Source organism: Enhydra lutris, unplaced genomic scaffold (genome assembly GCF_002288905.1).
Source record: "Enhydra lutris kenyoni isolate GAN:26980312 unplaced genomic scaffold, ASM228890v2 scaffoldscaffold7, whole genome shotgun sequence".
NCBI lineage: Eukaryota > Metazoa > Chordata > Mammalia > Carnivora > Mustelidae > Enhydra > Enhydra lutris.
In genome coordinates this window covers 3,184,395-3,197,008 of record NW_019154091.1, presented here as the reverse complement: position 1 = coordinate 3,197,008, position 12,614 = coordinate 3,184,395, and the positions used below count along the sequence as shown (strand labels likewise).

Sequence of the window (12,614 nt, the reverse complement as noted above, 5' to 3'; positions counted from 1 at the left end):
TTAGATTCCCATTTCTGCACTCAGCTCTCTGAAAATAAAATGCTTTGGCCGAGGGCTTTGTCTTCTGGTTGATCTGGCACTACAGATCCTTTCCATGATGTGGTAAAGAAACTAAAGTGTTTCCCTTGATGCCATCCAGGGGACACTTGTTTCACTGTATCCTCAAACTATATTGCATCCTGCCACATTACTTTCTGCCCGAAAGCTATACGTTTTCTCTCCTTTGGTTTTATTTCTTCCTCTTTAGTAAATAGTACCGTATTTATGGGCATCTGAAGGAAAATAAAATTTTTTTTTTAATTTGGAGTTTGTACCCAGCACACACACACAAAAAAAAATTAGTGATGGAAGGAGATATCACGGCATCCTGATAACACTGTGTTGTTCCTTTCTTGATTTCTGTTGGGGTGCAGTCCATTCTTTCTTCTATGTCCATTCCAGCCTGCCGGGACTACACATGTGATGACCTTTGGGCTAAACTGTTTGCTGTGAGCTGTTTTCCTCTTTGCATAGAAAGAGCCAGTCGTGGGAAAAATAACTAGAAAATCCTAGATCTGGACAAGAACAGAGCTCCTGGGATCCCATATGTGCTTATAATATGCAAATTTTTCTTTGACAAGTAGAAAATAAGTTTAAAGATTACCTTCATTAACTGCCTCTTCTGCCCTGGAGTAGGAGAAGCTGATTCACACACATGTCACTAATTCCCAGTTCACAGAATCCATGGGGATTCAACAGGGGAAATTCCATGCCCTTTGGATGTGCCCTTAACTACTTGGACATAGTATATTTTTTAACAGAAGTTTCTTTAATAGAATTCACTGCCAGGCTTCTCTATAATTCTGGATATCCAAAGCCAGGTATAAAAACCTCAGAACCGAAGCTCTCAAAAATTTGGATATGTGTAGATAGAAATCTACTCCAGGAGGTGTCTGAGTGACTCGGTTGGTTAAGCTTCCGAATTTTTATTTCTGCTCAGATCTTGATGTCAGGGTCCTGCCGTCAGGCCCTGCATTGGGCTCCGTGCTGGATGTGGAGCCTGCTTGAGATTCTCTCTTTCCTTCACCCTCTGCCCCTCCATTCGTCTTCACATGCACTCTCTCTCTCGCAACTAAATAGATAAATAAATAATTTTTTTTTTAAAGGAAAGAAATCTATACCAGATACGTGCATTCCCAGAAATAACTGGGAGAGGAGTTGATTCTGTTTCCCAATGAGTCTTGCTTTGACTTGTGATAACTCGGCAGAGCCAGAGGACTTTGGTCTCATCACCATTCAGGAAGTACGTCTCATGGGGGCAAGATGATGTCAGAGATGCTGCAGTGTCCTCGCTCTCTGGGGAAAGCGGGCTCTCATTTACCGAGCACTGTCCTCACCTTAGGCTCTGCAGGGTGTGAGTACTTTGGACCATGAGGGACACGAACGCCAATCAGTGTGTCTCATCTTATCCTCTTTGCAACCTGTGCATATGGGATAGGTGTTGTATTCACTTTTCCAGAAAAGGAAAACAGGCTCAGTTTAAATGCCATTAAATGTTCTGCCTGCTGGCCAGGACACCCTGGATTCCCATTTTACCTGTGCTCTGCCCATCAGTACGCCATGGAAATCTATAGAGTACCATTTAGATCCTCACCTCATACCATACACTAAAAGGCAGTATGTCTTGGCCACAGGTTGAAGCTTTTCCTGCTCCATCCCTCTTGTCAGTACAGGTGAGTTGGCTGCCTAGAGTTGAGTGCAGCGTGGGGCTGTGGAAAATAGCTTTTGCCTGTGAGAAGTGAGACTAACACTTCCATTATTCTTTTCATTTCCAGAAAATGAAGTGTCTGCCCCAGCCCCAGCCCCAGCCCCACCCCCAGGTGAGTAAAAACACCGCTTCACGTGTTTGGGCCGCAAATACAGAACGTCCATCCCAGCATGATCTGGCCTCCACTGAAGCTGTGAGTTTTAACCTAACTCCTATGGAGAAGTTGGATGACCACACTTGTCATAAGCTTATACTAATAATGATAGTCATAATAATAATGCATTGTATTTATATATCCCTCTCATGGTACCTGATTTGAATGCATATCACATACTTACGAAACACATTTTACCTCAGTCCTGGAAGACAAGCAGCCCCCTGCCCACTTGAACTATATCACCAGCAAGCACCTGGAGAAACAGTTTCCAGGACAGTTTGGTGGCCTCTGAGGCTCCACTTCTCCCATTCTTAGTACCCTGTTGTCCACCAGGTGGCAACAAAAAAACAAGGAGTAAAGAGTTGTAGGGAGCGACAGTGGGCATTACTACTTCACAGAGCAGGTGAAGCCCACTTTTGCGTTCACATAGACCTAAGGAAGAGAAAAAGACTGGAACTCTAAGCGGAAAACATTTCCCTGGATTCTGTTTGCTTACAACCGAGTAGAAGATAAAATACAGCCTGAAGAACCCCTTAGTATAACACAACCGCCAAACTGAAACGCAAGCAATACCAGGAGAACCTCCCAAGGCCATCTGTGATTCAAGGCAGGTTTCTTAAATTGACAATATGGTGTGCAGGAAGGGGGTGAGAGGGCACTGGAGACCACAGTCTAGGTGAAAGAGAAGCTCACTAGGCCTTAGTTGCTGGTGATCATTTTGCATGGACATTTATAAGGGGATTATGAAGCTCTTCCATCCTGGAGATCATTTTCAGGAGGGAACTTTGAGAAATCTGACTGTTCATAGGAGCCCCTTTGTCCAGCTAAGAACACTGGATTCACACTCTCAAAGCCTTTAAACAGTATAGAAGAATATTGCTATGTATCAAAATGAATGAATGAGGCTCTGTGCCTTATGGGTTCAAACAGGGACAAGCTCTGTTTAGTCTTCTTTTAGCCGGTATAGTGTGACATTCTTCTTAGGACATTCTTTGGTGTGTTTTCTTCTTGCACATACCAATTTATTTTTGACAATACTGAGTACACTGAGGACCTACAGGCCATTACGGACATAACCTTTTCCTTCTATTCTTCAGATCAGTTGCTGTCACTGTTTCCCTTGTTATAGCATACGCATATTTCATATTCATTGTATAATACTGACCTCCTGTTGCTAAAACAGGTCTCCTCCCAAACTCTGTTAAAATAGTTATTAGTTAGCTGAGATTCAGACCTCTGCTCATCAATCCAAGAAAGAGAGAGAATTCATGCTTAAAATAATTATTTTCTTACACATATCACAAGTCAGACACCATTTGCAGGTATCTAAATATGATTCCGGACAGAGAGAAGTAAGCTAGATAGTCTGTCTCAACTGATGAAATCGGATGTTACTGCTCTCGGGTTCCATTAATTGCCACTCATCTCAACCTAGAAAATTAGTACATGCACCAAAATATTTTCCTTGAAACTACTGGACAATTATAGATTTTATACCCTGACTCATTACTATTATATTAACTGGAAGTCTAAACAATTGGAATCATTACATGGGTCAAGCTTCCTTAAAAAGTCAGTCCTGGGCGCCTGGGTGGCTCAGTGGGTTAAGCCGCTGCCTTCGGCTCAGGTCATGATCTCAGGGTCCTGGGATCGAGTTCCGCATCGGGCTCTCTGCTCAGCAGGGAGCCTGCTTCCCTTCCTCTCTCTCTGACTGCCTCTCTGCCTACTTGTGATCTCTGTCTGTCAAATAAATAAATAAAATCTTTAAAAAAAAAAAAGTCAGTCCCTTTTGGGATCTAAAATGAAGTGACCCACATTTTATACTCACTTTCACACCAGCATGTTTAACATAGTCCCAGCATAGCTAAGTATATTTTAACAAAATCTGTATTGCATGTTTCTCTGTATACTTTTTTCAAAAGTGATCAGATTTATTCATTGCTTTTATTAAAATTTTAATGTGATTCTACATTATCATTCCCAAGTTCATAACTCATGTATAGCATAATAAATGAATATGTAGCATCATTTATGATGTCTTCTGTTCTCATTAATTTCTTCTCTCCCACCCTCCACCCATTGCTCATCACATAATAAAATGGTTTCTTTAAGACACTTTTAAAAATGTGCTTGTACTTTCCACACAGAACCAAATAAAGAGAAGGAGGCTGGAACTACACCAGCAAAAGGTGAGTTAGAGGGAGGGAGAACAAGGCTGAATTCAACAAAATTAGAAGCAGAAAGAGGTCAGTAATGATTGTCATGATGGTCTGATAGAATTTCTCTGCATTTCCTTTCATCAGTGTAGTTTTGAGTTCTTCATTTGCATCTTCTCTGCATGACCAGTCAGCATAATGAATGGATCAGTTTTCATGATACATATTTCTAAAAGAAAAACAACAATGATAAAAATATCACAAGTGTTTGTTGAGATGCCAGCAAATTAATTGGTAGTTTGCAAGTTATGTGCATGTGAAGGAAAAGACGTGTCTGATCTTTAGGGGATTACGCCAGTTTGGAAAGTTATCTGGATTACACATAATTAAAAAAAAATAAACTGTTTTTGTATTACTGTGTGAACTGTTCCAGATTTCACTAGTAATCTTGAAGGCTAGCATCTCATTTTGTAGCATGATGAATTTGCATGGACTTATATAATGGCTTATATATGTTGACACGTGCAACCTTAAGCAAACATTATGTTGCTCCTTATTGAGCTGGAAACTCATTTATCATTACAATATTATTCTATTTTTATTTTATATGGACATAATCCAATCTGAGAAAATGAATAATCTTTATCATGTACTGCTGTGGATCCATGAAATATTCATTCCTTTGTCTCCCCATGGAGGAAGTCATTGTCATTACTGACCAACTCTTCTAAGCTAAGGAGCATTACTCTTCCAAAAAAGAAAGTTTTCACAGAGGTAGATTTGACAATTCTGCCTATATGTTTGTATCATCATTTTTAAACATTCATCTTTTATTTGTGAATTGAATCACATAGTTTAAATTTTGGAATAACCAATTATTTCCTGATTGCAATAAGATGTTCCTCTTTGTCTCGGATGCTACTCAAAATTATGCTAAGTATTTCTTTGTTCTTACTATGTCATATTTCATTACCTAATTCCTATGGTATTATTGTCTCCTATACATTAATAAAATACTTTTTTCTTTTTTTCAGTACACTGGACCTCTTTACTTCAGCTACCTTGAACTTACACTTTCATAAATGAACACACAATGTTGGTGCACTCGTTTTGTCCTTGACCTTCAGTGGCTCCCATGGATAGTAACATGAATACTACTCCTGGCCATGTGGGCTACAGTCTGAAGGTTATTTGCTTATGGAATGCAGACAGTGCAAACTCCTAGAACTCCTTCCATGAGATGGGTTCAAGGATGTTTGGGCATCTTGGCTGAAGCTATTGTAACATTATTCTCTACAAGACCAATGGCATACACCTCTGTTTCCAAATTTGGAAAGGTAGTTGGACTAGGCTGTAAGGCTCAACCAACAAAGTAGATGATATAATCCCAGAGGGCAAGCTGTCAGTGTTTAGACAAAGCCTGTGACTGACCCTTAATGTGAAAAGTCATTATATTATATTCACATGCTTACTTGAGAATATGGTTAAAATCAACCAATGTACAGTAAAAGCTCATTACTATATGCAGAGCACAGTATGATAAAAGAGCAAAGGCAGATGACTAAGGAATCCTGTAGTTAGCCTCACTTTTTCTGACATTTGCAGAAGTTAAGCAAGGCCATGGCCACATGTAGTCACGTGTCCAACCACATAAACTGCCATGTTTATATTTGCTCTACAAGATTAGGAAGTAAATCGGTTTATGATACAAAGTGACATCCCTAAATAAAGAAAGTAGGTGGTTGGAAGTTATTTCTTAATACACACTCCTCTCCAACTATTACTCGCTTTCATCAAGGACAGGGAAATTTCAAAGAAAATGCTTAAGTAAAAGGCAGATACAATCATGGCTATATGTATTTCCCTGGCTGAGAAAGAAGGTTTGCATGAGCATAGCAAGACTGACAGGGGCAACGGGACATGTTCTTCTGCGTTGACCAGAGTGTCCCTTCCTACCCTTTACCCTCCCCCAGCCCTCAGCCCATCCCATTGTTCTTTAACCAGTCAATTCAGGTTCCACTCCCCTGTGCAGCTTCCACCTGACTGTCTTAGCTCACTTTCATCTGCCCTTCCTCCTCCTGATTTCTCTTGGACCTATCGCCTCTGTTGCTAAATCACTCTTTTCTCCACTTAATCACGTATTAGTGCTTCACTCCTTTCCCTAACAGGTTAGAAGTTTTCTGACCGTCAGGCACCATGTCTTAACACCTCTTTGGTCCCCTTAGCTCATTTCTTCCAGTGTTTGGCAGAGAGCGGCATGTGGCAATCTCCTAGTAAATACTTGTAGAATGAACAACTGAGTTTCCAGGAGGGCTTAGCTGTTGATGATATGGACAGTGGTCATCTCCAGAGATTTGTATTCCCTTTTGCCATGTTTGCTGGACAGGAGTATGAATATCGCATGCATACTTTTAGTCAATGAGATTGAGGAGGAGACACTGGTGTTGTGCATTCTGAGTGTTCCTCCTCAGAATAGATGGATGATTTTTACTGTAAGGCCAACTCACTTAAAACTATTGAAAATGGTCACTCCTGGATATTAGTACATTTTCAGTACTTTAATTAGTCCTCTGTTGAGTTAATTGATGTATATTCAGTTAATAGCTCCAAAACTATTACCGGTAAGAACATCATTCACAACAATGTAGCCTTAATATTTTTCTCAGATTGCCTGAATTTTTCTACAACAATCTGGAAATGTTCTGAAATTTTTTTCGTTTTTTTTCATAGCTGCAGAATGTTGTTTGGTTCCTCAATCAATCTTATAAGTAGTGTTTGTAGTTAGATTTGCCAAATATTTCACATTTACTAAGGGTCTCTATCTGGGAAATAACTGATTTCCCAGGAAGGAGTTTTAATATGTGTTTGTTAATTTGCTCGCTTGCCTCTGGAGTTGTCCATCCAGCGATCCTGCTCCCTAGTACTGCCAACTTTCTCCTGGAATTGAAACAAAAGAGATGACAATATAGAAATGTGTGTAATCAAACAACAATACCAGAAATTAGATGCACAAATCCCATTTAGGGTAATCATACTGGGAAGCAATGTCCTCATAAAAACAATGCTACCATGGCTTAGAATTCATCCAGAATAATACAGGTGGCAAATCAACGAAGTACTTTCTATATGCTCAGTGGGACCAAAGATCTGTCTTTTATCCCAGTGTCCTTTTATTCAGTAAGTTTTCACTAAGTGTTGGCTCTGTGCCAGGCACGGGTCTGGCTGCTGGGTCCTGCAGTTCTGAAGCCAACTTTAGGGAGCTTTGGAGAGGAGAGCAACCGTCAGCAGAGGACAGTTTTAGAAAAGGCAATTGTCACGGAGAGCCATGTGTAAAGAATAATGTGGGTGATCAAGTAGGATCATACTTCTTTTGATCAGCCAACCTTGGTATATGTGAACACAGGGTAATGAGATTGGTCTCTTCTCTACCTTAACAATTGGCCCTAAGGGAGGTTCAAAACAAGTCTTGAAAGTAGCTCCAGATGTGTCAGAGCATAGAATCAGACACTACTTTATTTTACTTTTTTATTTATTTTTTTTTAAAGATTTTATTTATTTATTTGACAGGGACAGATCACAAGTAGGCAGAAAGGCACGCAGAGAGAGAGAGAGAGGGAAGCAGGCTCCCCGCTGAGCAGAGAGCCCAATGCGGGACTCGATCCCAGGACCCCGAGATCATGACCTGAGCCGAAGGCAGCGGCCCAACCCACTGAGCCACCCAGGCGCCCCCAGACACTACTTTAAAGAGCAGTATTCATTTCAATACATAACTTCTGACATTTAAAAACGATTTTTTTGTTTTTGCATCTTAATAGTTTATAGTCTGTCCATATTTCAGTAAGCCCAACTGGGATATTTACTGCCTCTTTTTATTTTTCTTCCAGAAAAATTTTTGGTTCTGTAATCACTGCAAGTAAATAAAGATGTATTTTCTTTTTCCAGGCACTAACATTAATATTACCACATAAACTATCATGAATGAACTTTGTGCATATTAAAGATCTCGTGTAACTTGAGATGAAGAATCTTTCATTTGGTGTGAATGTGGTTGGCAGATGAGGAAGTGAATCAGACCAAGTTCCAGCCAGTTTTCTCCTAACTGATATGAAAATTCTTAAAAGAATGATTAAACTTCTTTTTCTTCATTTAGATCCCTTTTCTGCAATAACATTATTCTGGTGCTTTTTACTCAATGCTACATTTTTTTATGTCTAATTTTACCTTTAGGTGTCAGACAACCAACCATCTAATGGACTTTCTCTGTGCTTTCTAATTACATTTATTTTTTGTAATGATCTTTGTTAGAAGCTAATATAACCACACTTTTCAATTCTGGGACACAACCATTATAAGTTGCAACATAGATTTAATAGATTTGCAGGAGGAAAAAACTCATCAAATATATGTATTCTGATTTTAGAAGCATCAAGGTGTGAAGGCATGTGCCTTTTCATTATGAAACTATGATAAATTTATCCAATGCCTCCAAACATGATGAATTCATGTTAGCTGTTGATGCTATTGCCTTCCACACATGGTTGTTGTTGCTGGTGTTGTTATTTTTGTCATGGGAGCCAACGTTTTCTACAACTGATTTCTCCACTTGAGGATTCTGATCTTAGTCACAATCAAACAAGGTATTATATCAGCATTTAAGTGAGGTTTGTTGAGAGTCACATATATTTTAATTTTATGTGCTTTTTGGTCTTTGCAAAGATCTCATCAATTGTCCCAAGTTTGCATGACTTATAAATTAATTTAGAAAGGCAACTTAAATCAACCACAGGTAGAAGTTATTTTATGGCAAAGTAAGTATGTAGAAGCATAAGAATCTATATATTCTACTCTCTCTTCAGTTTTCACCCCGCATTCCAGATTTCATGTGTGCCCCCCCTAAAATCCCAGGCTAGTAATATGAGACTGAGTTTCTTCTCCGCTTTCCAGGCCTTCTTCTCTGGGAACTTCAGTTATTTCAAGAATCATTTTTATGGTTTTACAAATGCTATTTTCCCATGATTTAAAGACAAGTGAAATTTTGCTTTGGTAAATTTCCTTCCATGAACTAGGGGAGAGAGTCTGCTGCTGTGGTCTGTGGTCTTTAGATATGCTATATCCTAAGGATCCAAGAACAGATGTCTTTCATCATCATGGTAGTCACTTGTAAACAGAAAAAAAGAAAATATAACTTACATATTGTATTTTTTGTTTTGTTTTGTTTGAAAATATTCTTTGTATGATGCCAAGCCTTTCACATATGTGTTGTTGAATTAGGCACAACCCAGAAGAGTTGGATATTCAGTTTCTCTGCTAGCAGTAGAACCTGTTTTCTCACAGTAAATGGGAACAATTAGACCTTTCATTCTCATCCAATTCAACAAAATTCAAACAGGCAACTTCTCAAGAATTTAAGGTCAGGATCCAACATCCTAACTACATTTCCAATCTAATGGGATGCCAGGACCAAAGCTACTTTTGAAAGGGAATCAAAAACTTTGCCCCTGGTCCATTATATTTTTTAGCACTTCAGTAAATTTGAGCATGTATGTATGTATGATGAATCGTCAGTTGAGAAGTAACTGGTGTTTGGAAGTAATGTTGGATCATCCAGAGTATCATTTCATGATACCTTAAAGCCCTGCTTTAATACAGTAATAGTCTAAAATAATTAGACATGTCCCCCCAAAAGGTTTTAGGTTTGCTTTGAGTTTTTATTTAAATTCTAGTTAATTAACATATAGGGTAATATTGGTTTCAAGAGTAGGATCTAGTGGGACGCCTGGGTGGCTCTGTTGGTTGGACGACTGCCTTCGGCTTGGGTCATGATCCTGGAGTGCTGGGATCTAGTCCCACATTGGGCTCCCAGCTCCGTGGGGAGTCTGCTTCTCCCTTTGCCCTTCTCCTTGCTCATGCTCTCTCTCACTGTCTCTCTCTCAAATAAAAAAAAAAAAAAAAAAAAAAGAGTAGGATCTAGTGATTCATCACTTCCATCTAACACCCAGTGCCCATCACAATAAGTGCTCTCCTTAAAGCCCATCACCCAACTAGCTCATTCTTTGCCCACTCCCCTCCATCATTTAGCGGACTTTGAAACTACTCACCTATCAAATGTTTACTTAACAAGTGGATTCTCCTTTCATTTTAGTTTTATGAAGGTATGCTAATACTCTTTTCTCAATCATTTTGAATTCCAGACAATTAATTCAATTCACCATGCACAGTGCACAAAGCAAACACGCAACCATAAAAATGCCTAAAATGAAGCGATCATTTGACTCAAAATGGTTCTAGCTTCTACTTTACATATAGTAAAGATGCTCCTTTCTAGGATTTGTTTGAAGTTTAAAACTTTATTTTCGGGGCGCCTGGGTGGCTCAGTGGGTTAAGCCGCTGCCTTCGGCTCAGGTCATGATCTCAGGGTCCTGGGATCGAGTCCCACATCGGGCTCTCTGCTCAGCAAGAAGCCTGCTTCCTCCTCTCTCTCTCTCTCTGCCTGCCTCTCCGTCTACTTGTGATCTCTCTCTGTCAAATAAATAAATAAAATCTTTAAAAAAAATAAAAAATAAAACTTTATTTTCAAGAATTTTGCAGGACTTTAAAATCAAGATTCTTTTTTTTTTTTAAGATTTTATTTATTCGACAGAGGGAGAGAGAGAGAGAGAGAGAGAAAGAGAGAGAGCATAAGCAGGCAGAGTGGCAGAGCAGAGGGAGAGAGAGAGAAGCAGGCTTCCTGCCAAGCAAGGAGCCCGATGTAGCACTTGATCCCAGGACTCTGGGATCATGATCTGAGCCGAAGGCAACCGCTTAACCGACTGAGCCACACAGGCATCCCTAAAGTCAAGTTTCTTTACATATTTCAGTAAATAAGAGTCTCTGAATAGGTTGCAAGAATAAAATTCTAAATACTGAATTAAATGCATGGTAAATAATATAGAAAAATCTCGAGATATTTTATTTTTAGTTATGCAGAATTGTGATTATTTAACGGTGTTCTGAAATAGCTCAGACATACCTATGTTTCCCCAAATGCATGATTTTGTGGAATATTAACAGATGTTTCAGGAGAAAAGTATCGAAAAAATGAACGAAGTTTGGGAAAGGCTAACTGTTAGATCTTTTTTTGTCTCTATCCCTAAATGTCAGTGCCCATTAGCACACAGAAGTCTGTGATACCCTTCAGGAAGTGCACATTCATACAATCCAGTAAAATACACGCATTTAACTTCATTTAGTTTAGCATTTTTCAAGCTTCTTTGAGCCCAGAAAGTTTCCTCTGGAGAATCCTAAATCCCACAGTGTTCAGCGAATCTCCTCCGTTTGAAAGATAATGACATTAAGTTTCTTACGTATTACATTCATTATTTTGTTAAAAAGTAATAATACATATTACTGGTTGGCAGTTTTAGAAAAGAATTTCAGGCTAGTAAATAATCTTTGTAGTAACTATTCTAATAGATTATATAAAAATGTGCTATTTTACCTCTTGTTGGGAATTTTTTAAAGCACTTGAAAATTAACAGCTGGGTACATGTGTCCCGTATCCTATTTTATATAGTCATATAGGTTTGTGCTTTGAAATTCACAACTATTCTAGTGTTTTAAGTACAAAGATTATTATTATTTACAGTAACATTAATGTTTATGCTTTGGGAAAGGAAAGGCAGAGATTCAGATAACACCAAATGCCTATTTAAACATCTAAAATTGTAAAGACACTTTGAAATTCAGACATTTTAGAAAAGGAGAATATTCAGTGCCTCTGTACATAAATAATATAAGGCATATTTTGAATTTTACAAACATGCTTTCATAAGGATTAAAAAAGCATACAGCATACCAACATTAATATAATCATGGGAAAATGCCCTCAAATTTCCTAAAATAAATATTGGTAAATTTAGCAAGTGTGACAAATTTATTTATCTTAGTTAATATAGTCACTTTTGCCTTTTGTCTCCTAAATATAAAAGGGGAATTAATCACAAGGTTTTCGGGGGCAGAAGAGACTAAGTTCTCATTCATTTATGCTTTTTTATGTCTATGTCCAAATGACTATGGCATATGAATTATGTCTGACATTGACTTTAGGTTACAAAATAAGAACTTGAAAACACCTCTATTGTTGACTTTGTCAAGGTTTGGTTTTTAACATTAATTTTTTTCCTAATGTACAATCACATGAAATATTTGCACAGAGTTTCATTTCTCAATCTACAATTTCAGAGGATTTCTCTATTCTCTCATCCATTTACTTACTTATTTTTCTTTTTGATCTGAAATATTGAGTTTAATCTTTTAGGTACTGAGTCTTCTGAAGCTTACTCATCAGTTTAAAGCGTTTTGTGTTTTCTTCTCTTCTTTTTCAGCTTTCTCTTTTTGCAGGATACTCAGGACAAAATCCTTTTCTTCTTGACTTTTTATTCCTATTTCTTGTTTCAGATGAAGAGGAAGCCTCCCCACCTAGTGCCCTGCCTCCAGGTTAGGACAATTCCAACAACTTACCCCACATTATAATTATTGTTAATTGACAGTAAAGGAAAAGAAAAGGCAGAGAACC

General features: G+C 38.4%; 1 protein-coding gene across 1 annotated transcript in view; it reads left to right on the top strand.

Annotated features, from left to right (window-relative positions):
• Window positions 1-1,658: 1,658 nt before the first annotated feature.
• The window catches only part of LOC111142313 (myosin binding protein C, slow type), a 70,697-nt gene continuing 59,741 nt past the window's right edge, over window positions 1,659-12,614 (top strand). Inside the window, exons 1-2 of the mRNA XM_022495362.1 lie at window positions 1,659-1,712; window positions 12,424-12,535. Of these exons, the coding sequence (XP_022351070.1) occupies window positions 1,659-1,712; window positions 12,424-12,535 (166 nt within the window). The remainder of the gene's footprint in view (window positions 1,713-12,423; window positions 12,536-12,614) is intronic.